Source organism: Microcebus murinus, chromosome 12 (assembly GCF_040939455.1).
Source record: "Microcebus murinus isolate Inina chromosome 12, M.murinus_Inina_mat1.0, whole genome shotgun sequence".
In the NCBI taxonomy this organism is placed as follows: domain Eukaryota; kingdom Metazoa; phylum Chordata; class Mammalia; order Primates; family Cheirogaleidae; genus Microcebus; species Microcebus murinus.
This window is the reverse complement of record NC_134115.1, coordinates 71929536-71941775: the sequence shown is the minus strand read 5'-3', so window position 1 is coordinate 71941775 and position 12240 is coordinate 71929536. Positions and strand designations below refer to the sequence as shown.

The 12240-nt window shown below is 35.9% G+C and overlaps 2 protein-coding genes across 4 annotated transcripts in view; one reads left to right on the top strand and one right to left on the bottom strand.

The window, feature by feature from the left end:
- Positions 1 to 3446, bottom strand: part of MUSK (muscle associated receptor tyrosine kinase) — a 103147-nt gene extending 99701 nt beyond the window's left edge. For all 3 annotated transcript variants that reach the window (XM_012736737.3, XM_012736738.3, XM_012736739.3), the window contains exon 1: positions 3004 to 3446. In XM_012736737.3, coding sequence (XP_012592191.1) covers positions 3004 to 3082 — 79 coding nt within the window. In that variant the 5' untranslated portion in view covers positions 3083 to 3446. The remainder of the gene's footprint in view (positions 1 to 3003) is intronic.
- A 3884-nt stretch (positions 3447 to 7330) lies between these two features.
- The window catches only part of TXN (thioredoxin), a 335018-nt gene continuing 330108 nt past the window's right edge, over positions 7331 to 12240 (top strand). Inside the window, exon 1 of the mRNA XM_012736748.3 lies at positions 7331 to 7336. The gene's annotated coding sequence lies outside the window, so the exon portion shown is untranslated. The remainder of the gene's footprint in view (positions 7337 to 12240) is intronic.

Sequence of the window (12240 nt, the reverse complement as noted above, 5' to 3'; positions counted from 1 at the left end):
CTTCACCTTTGAAAATAAGGTGAAGTCTAAAGAAATCTTGACACTTCTACTCTTTTTCTCTGTTCTTCAGTTTCCATAATATTTAAAGCAACTGTGTTTATCCAAACATGTAATGAGTAACTCTCTCAATGCACGTCAATATAAAACATTCATCCAGGACTTGGTGTCCTGGATTTCAATGACAGCTGTGCCGGTACTCACTTAGTCATATGTCAAATCTGTGAATCCTATTCCCGTATACTTATGAGTTAAAGGAGGCGGTTATTCAAATATATCTAAAGATAAATCACTTAGACCCAAAAACTTCAAGGTATGGTAGGTAGTAAATGGGGCGATTTTGAAAGTGGGGTTTTGACAGTTCTTTGTGCATATTAAACAAATCTAGTGCTGCTTATAAGAACTATATTCCCACAGAATTTAACATCCCATCATATACTTAATACTCTCTGATAAAACATTAAATGTTGCTGATGTATGTGCTTAAGGCAAATATTCAATGAAATGTTGGCTACTTTCATATTTAACAGTTTGTAAAAATCTCCTGCTTGGGCTTATGAATTTGAATACATCACTGAAAATATTACTAGTTGAAATGATTCAGAAAGCCAAGGACTTTTCCCTTATCTTTGAACATTAGGATTTCCGCTTATTTTGGACCATCAGGAGTCTTCATTAAACTAAAACTAAAACAATAGACTATTAATTCTATAAAGTTGGGTATTAACTTTATTGAGGATATGGAGTGCAGGGAATATGAAAAGAATCCCCTGAATACTCTTAAACTATTTTAAATTACTCAATTTATTCTGTAATACATTGTTGTGCAGTCTCCTTGATTCAGTCATGATAAAAGACTTAGGAAAAAGTATGCCACCTAAAAAACTCCTTTTTGTTATTACCTTCTCCCAAGAATAGAGAAGCTGGTTGGGTAGAACATTTTCCTTAGTTTCAATAGCATTAAAATGATAACATATTATTATGGTTCTTTTCTACCAATATATTCCTCACACTTCAACATTTCAAATTTTCAGGACAATGTTTTCATAATATTATTTATTATCAAAACTGGTATGTGTAGTAAATGGATGTTTGCTCTCCTAGCCATGGTGTTTTGGGCTAAGGTTGATGATAAACTCATACTGATTTAGATTTTACCGTAAACACAGTAGACTAAGAAAAAAATAACTTTAATTTTTTTTAAACCTAATTATAGCAGTAAATAAATTATAAAAGTTAGATTAATGATCTGTTAGAGTAATGATTAATGATTAGTTAGATTAATTAATGACAGTTAGATTAATGATCTGATTAGTTTATTTAAGAGCCAGGATATTTGGATTTGTTACCTCTATGTCCCTATATTTTGAAGTTTTCAACATAGAGATAGTGTGCATTTGAATTAAGAGCTTTATCTGTTAAGTTTGGAAACTGAAATAATTTCTTTCTAGAATATAAATTAGTGCTTATTCAGGTAGAGAGGTTTGGGGGCTTTGTGTGTGTGTGCACTAAATACTTATTTGGAGCATCAAAATCAATTGTCCTGCTTCTTGTAAGATTAGACTTTAGCAAATTTTAGTATTTAAGCCTGTCATTTTTATGTAACTGCATGGTTTAAAATAACACAAATAAGACTTAAGAGAATCCATAAGTCCAAACATTCAGGTGCTGCCTTGCCGGACATCCGTTGTGTGATCAGGAAGTATTAAAATAATATGAAGCCAATGTTAAGTCTTTCTGGCTATTATTAGCTGTGTGAAAAATCTAGATTCTCTTTTATCTGAAGATACCTTAAAGTATTAGTTGGAAATTAAACATTTAAATACATTTAAAGATACCACTCTGCTCAAGTAAAATGGAAAAAGAGAAGCAACAACAAAAAACCCCAGAATACATGAAAGAAGATTGTTTGGGAAGAAAACTATATCTTATTTGCATGTGAACCTTGAACTTGTGGCTCTAGAATTTTTAGTGAACCACAACATCTAAAGGTGTTTCTTATCTACATACAGATACTAGCTTCACTTATTTACACAATACAAACTGTTTCGGTGTTTTGATAAAAGAATACAAAAAGAAAATAATTCATTTGAATATGTCCTGAGATATAGGACTCTCTTTAATGTATTGCAACACATTTAGTTTGAAAACTAAATTGATACCAATCTACTTTCTCATGTCCTTTTAAAAAAAGATTTCAGTGAAGCCTTCAGTCACTTTGAGAATCACACATTTTCTAGTCTTCCTGGTTTGAAATACACTAGTCTCAGTTTCATAATACATTGGCCAGAAACCATTTCACCGTGGACATTCTTGCTACTGCAACAGGTGTTTGTCAGTTTCTTAAGTTGCTTTCCTTTCCCCTGAGGTGGTGTTATTTCCGGTACATTCCAAAGGCTCTGAAAAAACTTTTGCAGCCTCTTGCCAAGCCAAATCATGACTCCAGCCCCAAAGTTATTGAGACCCCGTTGTCATCAGGGTTTTATTATACAGGCCAATGGTGTGCGTCTTTCTGTATTTCTGATTTTTTTAGTAACTAAAATGTTTATTAAGAGTTTGGTAAAACTGAAACTGAAAATGGAAATGATTTTTGTTCAGAAGCAAACCCTCTGGATGTCTGGGAGTGGGGTTGATTATATTCCTGGCAAACCTGATGCGAAAAGGTTTTCATCATTCATTTAGACCACCCTGAAATTTGACATATGCATAAACAAAACAGTCCCTGATAACTTGCAGTCTACCTGCCAACGTTTCCTTTAGAAGTGAGGGCTCTGCATCACTGTACAGCTAAACGTTTTAGTGCAGAACTTAGAAGGGAAATATTAATAGAGAGCCCATCAGCTAATTGCTGATGTATATAGTCTCCTCCTCCCTCTCCACACATTCTACTCTGACTTCACTAAGTAAAACCCAAGCCCGCCATAGGGTGAATCAGTCCCGATTGTAGCACACACACACTTCAGAACTGCAACAAGGCAACAAGACGACGAAAGTGCTCAAACCAACCTTTTGGAAGTTTCTCGGTCCCGCTGAAGGCAACCAGAGTGAGGATGTGTACCAGTGGAATGTTGACGAGCTCTCTCATGATTAATCCAGGCTCACGCAGGAGGAAGTTCCTTCTGGACAATGCAAGGAGAATGCTTCCACCGTTTACATTTTAAAGCATAGTTTCTTACAAAAGGGTCGCCAGCTAATGACTGTTAGCGTCCGCAGCGCCACAGGCTCTAAGTATAATCAGGAATTCTCAGACTTGGCTGTAATGATGGACACAGCCAACTGGTGCGTATCCACTTAGGCCAGTCATGCAAGTGTAGGGCTGGAGGAACAAGGGAAAGAAAATCCCTTCAGAATCCCTTTTAAGACAGTGGCAGAAGGACAATATCAGATGCCTTTCACTGTATTCCCTGGAGAATAGATTTTCTGACCTTCTGATTCAGCCCCATACCTCCCCTGCATTCAAACCAGAAACCTGGGTCTTTCTCATCTCCACTCCTCCCATTCTCTCACCCCACCCCCACATTCAACTCGTTCCAATTCCTACAGATTTTACCAACTAAATAGTCCTTGAATTCTTCCCTTCTTTTATTCAAACTATGTCTTGCTCTTCCAATCTCCTCAGACATTCATCTTCTCTGAATGCAGCCATAGCTTCTCCCTGTCTTGTGTTTTACCATATTCCAATCTCCTTTCAGATAACCCCACCTGCTCAAAAGCCTTCCAGTGGCTCCTTATCACATAAAAATATTCTCAAACCTTCCTAATAAGACATATGAGGCCATATTGGAATCTGCTTTTTTAGCCTCATCTTTAACAATCGATGCTTCTTATTATAATACTCAACAACCTGCTCATGGTTCCCTGAATGCAGCTTTCTTCCCTCCAGGAGTGGCTTATACTGTTCCCTCCCCTTGAATTGCTATTGCCCTCTTCTCTACCCAGTTCACACCTATCTCAGCTTGATCATGATATCCTCCTGGGAGCCTTCCCAGAACAAAAATTCCAAATTGTCCCAAAGTTACATGAGGTTTGTCTACTCTGGGCTTCCATAGTATACTGTGCACATCTCTACCATTGCATTTACTACACTGTTTTAAGATTTTTTTTTTCCTTCCTTGTGTTAGCTTCTCCATTCTTTGGCCTTGTGAGTCCATTTACAGAAATTTAGCTATAGGTTATTAATTTTACTGTCAATTTTGATAGCAAAAATTGGAAATGGGAATATCCAATAACTGGGATAAAGTACATTATATTAAATGTAGATAATGGAATAATAAAAATATTCAAAGTGATGATGCAGAAAAACATGTAATAGCCTAGAAATATGTTCGTAATAATGGGTTAACAGAAAAAGAAAAACCAGGTAATTATTTATAGGTAAGGATGCAGAGTGGGTTTTGAATGTGTTTCTTTTCTGAAATCTGATTAAAATTACAAGAAGAAGATTTTTCTCTTACGTCATAAATTCACAAAGACAGAAATAACAGTAGAGGAGACAACAGCAAAGAAGTGCTGTTGTAAGTTAGCAGGAGCATGACTGAGTAGAACAGTCTCAGCTGAACTGATAGTGTGGAAACGTGAACTGCCATTGGAGAAAGAAGAAAAACAACCCAACTTATATTACAGAACTTCCAGAGGGCTTGGGAATTGGTATACCAGATACCTCTGGAAGTGGGGTAAAAATAAATCTAAAAGAACAGGAGTGTCGGATGATCTGTTTAGAAGCATCAAAGTAAAAACTTTCAAATCTTTTAGCTGATTCTTTTTTGTAATAAGTATGCTTAACATAGTAAGTATACTTATTATGTTACTTTTTGATTTTTCAGTTTTAGGCATTAGTTATTAACTTCCTACAATGGAAGACAAGGATTTATCTTTTTCATAATTATCCTCTATAAGTAATTTAGGTTAGTACATGTTGTATTATAAAAAATTGAGCCAGGTGTGGTGATGCACACCTGTAATCTCAGCTATTGAGGATATTGAGGCAGGAGGATTGTTTGAGGCCAGGACTTTGAGACCAGCCTAGGCAACATAGTGAGACCCTGATCAGAAAAAAAAAACACAACAATTAAGAAATGGCAAAATAGATGTTATGTAGATGTTATGTAAAAATACAGATGTAGAAATGTAAATGTAATAGATGTTATGTAGAAATACAGAGGTCTATGTAAGAAAAAAGTGGTTCCTATAAACAGGAAATAGGGGAAGAATAGATGGTTGCTATTGTTTTCTATAAAAAACATCTAAAATGATTTGACTTTTAAAAATATGTATGTAGAAAGGCTGTCCAGAAAGTATTCAGCCATGTAAGCATTCTTGTTATATTAACAATGGCTGGATACTTTGCAGATAGCCCTTGTTTATAATTTTGATATATAAAAAATGAATTTATAAAGCAAGTTACAAAGTATACATATATTATCACATTTCAGGGAAATAGTATGGATGTGTACATTACTGCTGTGGTCTGAATGTGTCCCTTCAAATCCATGTGTTGAAACTTAATTCTCAAGTGACAGTGTTGGAAGGTGGGGGCTAATGGGGAGTGTTTGTTTAGGTCATGAGAGCTTTGCCCCCATGGATGGATTTATGCTTCTATAAAAAGGGCTTGTGGGACTGGGTTCACTCTCTTCTGCTTTTCTGCCATGTGAAAACACAACATTTCTTCCCTTTGGAAGACATAGCATTCAAGATACCATGTTGGAAGCAGTGACTGGACCCTCACCAGACAATAAACCTGCTAGCACCTTGATCTTTGACTTCTCAGCCTCCAGAACTATGAGAAATAAATTTCTGTTCTTTATAAGTTACCCAGTCTGTGGTATTTTGTTATAGTAGCATAAACAGACTAAGACAGTTACTATACATAAAAAATCTAAAATGATAAGTCTCAAAATGTTTATTGTTATTATATCTGGTGAATGGGCTTAAAAATATAAAGTAGCATATTCATTTATAAGTATATTTATTTTCTAAATATATTTCATATTAAAGATGTAGTCTTCTCATAATAAGAAAAGCAAATTAATTTTTAAATCTCCAGGACCCCAAAATAATACTATTATACTCTAACAATGAGGTCCTATAGAATATCTTTCTTGGATTTCTACATTTAGAAAACAAGTAGAAAGAATATAGTCCTGTTCCAAAGCTGTCCTAAATTTGGAAGGCAGTCATCTTTTCACATTTATGATAAACTTCATGAGATTATAGCCACCTCCTGCTCCCAAATGTATAAGAATTGGATACATTGGATTTTTCAGTGGGAAGCAATTTTGAGAAAGAGTGGTGAATTAATGTTACTTAATAAATGAACACCATAGTGATCATAGTGATGATGGCAAAACTGCAGCTCTCCTCCACTTTTAAAAGTAATTAAAAATGTAATCAATATACATGGTATAGAAAGAAAAAAACAGTAAACAACCTAAGAGGGTATATAGTGAAAAATTAATCTCAAGCTTGCCCTAGGCACTCAGTTCTCCTTCCCTGTGGCAACAATTGATCATTTTTTTAAATTGTTGTCTTGTTGTTTAACCTTACAGAAGTAATTTATTATTATACAAACATACATTTGAATAACTAACCCATTTTTATTCAAATAACCATACCACTACCCAATCTAAATAGCCTACCTAGAGGTAATTATCATTTTAAATTTGTTATGTATACTTCCAGATCTTTTCATATGTACTTATACACATATATATGTACATACAGAAATATATAGTGTTTTATAGCAAAACTTTTATTAATCATATCTTCCTTCATACAAGTATCTGTTCATATCTTCAGATAAGCAGATGCCAAGATAGAATCACACATGCCAAAGATTTTCAGGGGAAGTGTTTGTGAAGAATAAAGGGAAGAGAAGGCAAATGTGGGAGCTAAGAACATTCAGACTGCAAAGTAGGTCTGATGCCCATGAAAGGAGAGGAGAAAGGAATCAACGTTGGGCAGGAAGAGACTCAGACTTCAGTGCAGCTCAGAGAAAGTCTCATCCATGCCCATGGGAAGTTGCCAAGCAAAGATTACTTGTTAGGGAACTCCTGCACTGGGCAGGAAAAGTAGGGCTCTAAAATCTCCCACCTGCTCGGTCATTGGCGAGGAAAGCCCCAGGGAGAGTGTAGTTTTGGGGTGAACACTGCCATCTGGGGACTGTTAGCCATTTATATGCCTTATAGAAGGTTCTTGGAACCTGGATACAAAATGGCCTTCCATACTACATTCAGGCAAATACATTCTTTATAATCGTAGGCTCACTCAGCCATAGAATGGAGATTGGGTGCATTAGCCAGTTATTTGGCTTCTTTCTGGGCATGTTAGTAGTACATGGGGCTGATGGCAAGTCTTTCCTTTAATATAATACAGTCATTGCCAATTATGTTTGCCTTTCTGCTTCTGGTATCTTTGCTTTCTCATCTCAGAATCTGGCCAAGATTCCTGGGAAGTACACTCATAGGGCAAGTAGCACCCTTTTGTGCCACGTTGAACTTGACACTGGAATTCAATTGCACAGTAGCTGATGAGACCAGTCCCACTCATGCTGGATTTAGCACATCACCAAGTTAGGGCTACTGGGCTACACCATGTTCTCATATATCTGGTGAAGCTTTACAAGGAGCACCTCTTATTATTATAAAGGGCAATGGCATAATTTTGTGCCTCACTGGTCCATAGACAGTGGTTTAAAAATGCTGTACTGATCGTCTATTCCCGAAAACCTGAGAAGTCAAAAAGATGTCCTGGAACTGTATTTTTTTTAAATTCAAAATAACTGCACCATGAGCAAGCGGCATTAATTCCAGGTGGGCAAGACTGGGTCAACATTTGAAAATCAATTTATGTAACCCATCACATCAACAGGCTAAAGAATGAAAATCATACAATCATATCAATAGATGCATAAAAAGCATTTGATAAAATCTAACACCCATTCATGATTAAAATTCAGCAAACTAGGAAGAGAAAGATTAGGGGGAAAGGGATAGAATGACATACTAGGGTAGAAACTAGAGGTATACCCATGTTTTGGGTGGTCTACACCTATAAGGTTGAGATTGGGCTCTTAAAAGAAAACGTTCAGTGAATGAATGAGTTATATTGAATATCTACTATATGCTGCAATGAATAATATAAACCACCAATGGAGCTTAATGTCTGGTAAGGGAATGAATATTAAACAATTCCATAAATAAATAACTAAATTGTACTTTGGAGAAATATACTCTACCTTAAAATTATGTAAAAAGTAAACCTCATCTATTCTGAGAACTCAAGAAATGCTTCTTTAAGAAAGAGCCACTGCAACTGAGTCCTACAAGAAATGAGTCAGACAGTGGGCTGGGAGCGGACCATAACAAGTAGTAGTAGAAGAACGTGGGAATGCCTATGGATGTGAAGGAATATTGTGATGTGATAAAAATTAATGGATGTCAGTGTCTTTAAGTTATAGAAAATGAGGGTAAAAACTACAGAAGCAGGTAGGAGAAGCCATTCAGTTATCTTATATATCTTAGTAAGAACTTTAAGAACAGTGAAAAACCATGTAGATTGTAATTAAAGCTATAAAAATGAATATTATAGCGTAAGGGGAGGGCGTAGGAGAGAAAGCCCTAGAACTGAGGCAGGAAACGTCTTGATAATGAGCTGGAAAGAGAGATTGACATGGAGTGACTAGTGACATAGAGAAAAACAATATCATAAAAGTTAAAAGAAGGAAAGAGAGCATTTCCAGGAGAGGGAGATTTCTAGGAGTATGTTGAGTACTACTGAGAGGTAAAATAGGAAATAATTGAAATGTTTTTATTGAATTTACCAATAAACAGCTCAGTTATGACTTTGATAAAGGGAATTCTCAGTAAATGATACTAAATGAGGGGAGAAAACAGAGTGATATAGATTGAAGAATGAATAGGAGGGAAATGTGCCAAGAACACAGTTTGGGGAAAAGACAGTTTATTCAACAAATGGTGTTGGGAAAACTGCATATCCACATGCAGAAGAATGAAATTGGACTCTTCTGCCATATTAAAAAATCAATTCAAAGTGAAAAAAGACTTAAATGTTAAGACCTGAAATTATAAAACTACTAGAAGAAAAAACAGGGGAAAAGTTCTACAACATTGGTCTGGCCAATAATTTCTTGAATAAGACTTCAAAAGCACAGGCAACAAAAGCAAAAATAGACAAATGAGATTATATCAAACCAAAAAAACTTCTGCACAGCAAAGGAAAAAATCAACAGAGTACTGAGACAACCTACAGAATGGGAGAAAATGTTTTCAAACCATGCATTTGTAAGGGGTGAATATATAAATCTATAAGGAACTCAAACTACTCAATAAAACAAATAACCTTATTTAAAAATGGTAAAAAAATCTACATAACATTTCTCACAAGAAGACATATGAATGGTCAACAAGTATGTTTAAAAATGCTCAACATCTTTAATCATCAGGGAAATGCAAATTAAAACCACAATGAGCTAGGACCTCACACCTGTTAGAATGGCTATTATTAAAAAGAAAAATAACATTTGTGGACAAGAATGTGGAGAAAAGGGAACTCTTGTACACTGTTGGTGAGAATGTAAACTAGTACAGCCATTATGGAAAATAGTATGTGTGTTCCTCAAAAAACTAAAAAAATAGAATTACCATGTGATTCAGCAATTTCACTTCTGGGTATATCTCCAAAGAAATTGAAATTGGTATGTCAAGAGATATCTGCCTGCACTCTCCTGTCTATTACAGCACTATTCACAATAGCCAAGGTATGGAAGCAACCTAAGTGCCCATCAAAGGACAGATAAAAAAAATGTGGCATATATGCATAATGAAATAAGATATGACTTTAAAAAAGAAGGAAATTCAATATGGATGAACCTGAAATACATCATGCTAAGTGAAATAAGATAGGTACAGAAAGACAAATGCCACATGATCTCACTTATATGTAGAACCTAAAAAAGTCAATCTCATAGAAACAGAAAGTAGAAAGATGGTCATCAGAGGCTGAGAGTTACAGAGGGATGGAGAAAGAGGAGATGTTGATTAAAGGATACAAAATTTTAGTTAGAAGGGAAGAAGTTTTAGTGACCTATTGCACTGCATGGTGACCACAGTTAATAATAATGTGTTGCATATTTTTAAATTGTTCAAAGAATAGATTTTTGACATTCTTCCGACAAAAAAAACAGTTGGTGAAGTGATAGGTAGACTTGATTAAATCATTCTACAATGTATACACAGCTAAAAATGTATACATAGATCAAAACATCACCTTGTACCTCATAAATATATACAATTATCATTTGTCAATAAATAAATAGGAGATGATGAAATGGAGATTGTATGCAACTGTGATTATCTCAAGAAGAGTGACTGTGAAGGGGAGGGGAACATTAGGTAGCACTGGAGGAATAAGTTGGTTGGAGACAGAATTTTTAAAAATTTATTTTTGGGGTATGATGTGTAGGATCCCATGAATAGAAAGAGGTTAAAGCCACAGGAGAGAGATTAGGTAGTTCAAGGTCTCAGGGAAAGCAGGAGGAGCTAGGATCTTGAGCACGGTGTCTTATAATACAAGATGATGAGGAAAGGATGAGTAGGCAAATTTGTAGGCAGGATGACAAAGAGTGTATTGAGTCCTCATCTGATGGCTTCTATTGTCTCTATAAAGTAGAAGATGAAGTCTGAGAAGATTTAAAACAGTCATTCCAGAGAGTAAAAGAGCCCACAGGTTGAGGTTGTTGGCTATAGTTATTCTGATACACATATACCCTGGTGTGATATTTTATTTCTCCATCACTTCTCAGCTTCCCAAATGACAGATGTTGAATGGTTTGTTTTGGGTAGGGAAGGAAAGGGCATTTGTAAGTGATATATTAGTCCAAGGAAGCAGTGTTCCAGAAGAGAGAATGAAATGTAATACTAGAAAGCAAAGTGGATGTATTAAGAACAAGGATAATCAATAAACAGGTGATGACAATGGCAGGTAAAAGAGGGTAGGGAAATAAACAATGGGATCAAGGACCTGTTGAAGGGAATGGTTCAGAGATATGGCTGAGTTTAAGCCAGTTTAGGAGATAACACTGGGAACATTGCTCATGCTCTGGGGCCCTTTTGCTTAAATGTAGCTAAGTTATTTCTCAGAGTGGAGATCAGATTTGAGGAAATTGCTATTGTGCATGAAGGACAATGAGTTTGTAATAGTGTCAATGGAGAGGAAAGGATGAATATGAGATAAATATGGAAAGGAGAAGCAGAAGGATATGATCATAAAGTCAAGAAAAATGCCAGATTTCCAACTTAAAGTTAAAAATGGGGTATTCAATTATGTGTTAGCAGGAACTTCCCAAAGTTGCCTACTGAAATAGATCAGTTTGTATGTCTTGGGTTGCTATCAGGGTCTCAAAAGGAAATAGATCACCCACTAAAGTAGAATTAGGAGAGATATACAAAGGTGCAAGGTTTTGAGAAACCACAAAAATTAGAATAGAACCTATTAGCCACCAACAGTTGCTCTTTACTCTCTGTAGGCTTGGTGGTGGAATCTGGAGGGAGAGATGACTGTGTGAAAAGAGCTAAGATCTTTGATTGAAGAATTCAGTCCATGAGGATGCCTTCGATTTCTGGCAGGTTCTCGCCATTGGCCAAACCCAACAAGAAACTAGAGGACAAGAAAAGCCCATTGAGTTTATAATGGTCTGTTTCCACAGGAACAGAGCAGGAGAAGAAGGATGAAGAATGAGTATGGAGGACAAATAGTAGGTCACTTCAGCTGGCCTCCTTAAGGATCCCCAGCCCTTCCTGGAGCACAATTGAGACACTGGATAAGAACAGCATGTTGAAAAGCAATCCTGAGCAAAAAGAACAAAACTGAAGGCATCATGCTACCAGACTTTAAAATATACAGCAAATCTATAGTAACCAAAACAGCATGGTACTGGCATAAAAACAGACAAAAAAGACCAATGGAACAGATGAGAGAATCCACAAATTAATCCTTGTATCTATGGACAACTGACTTCCTGGCAAAGACATTAAGAACACTCATTGGGAAAAAGATAGCCTCTTTAATAAATGGTGCTGGGAAAGTCAGATATCCATATGCAGAAGAATGAACTAGACCTCCACCTTTTACTATATATAAAAATCAACCCAAAATGGATCAAAGACCTAAGATGTAAGATTCAAAACTATAAAACTAGTAGAATAAAACATAGGGGAAATGCTTCCA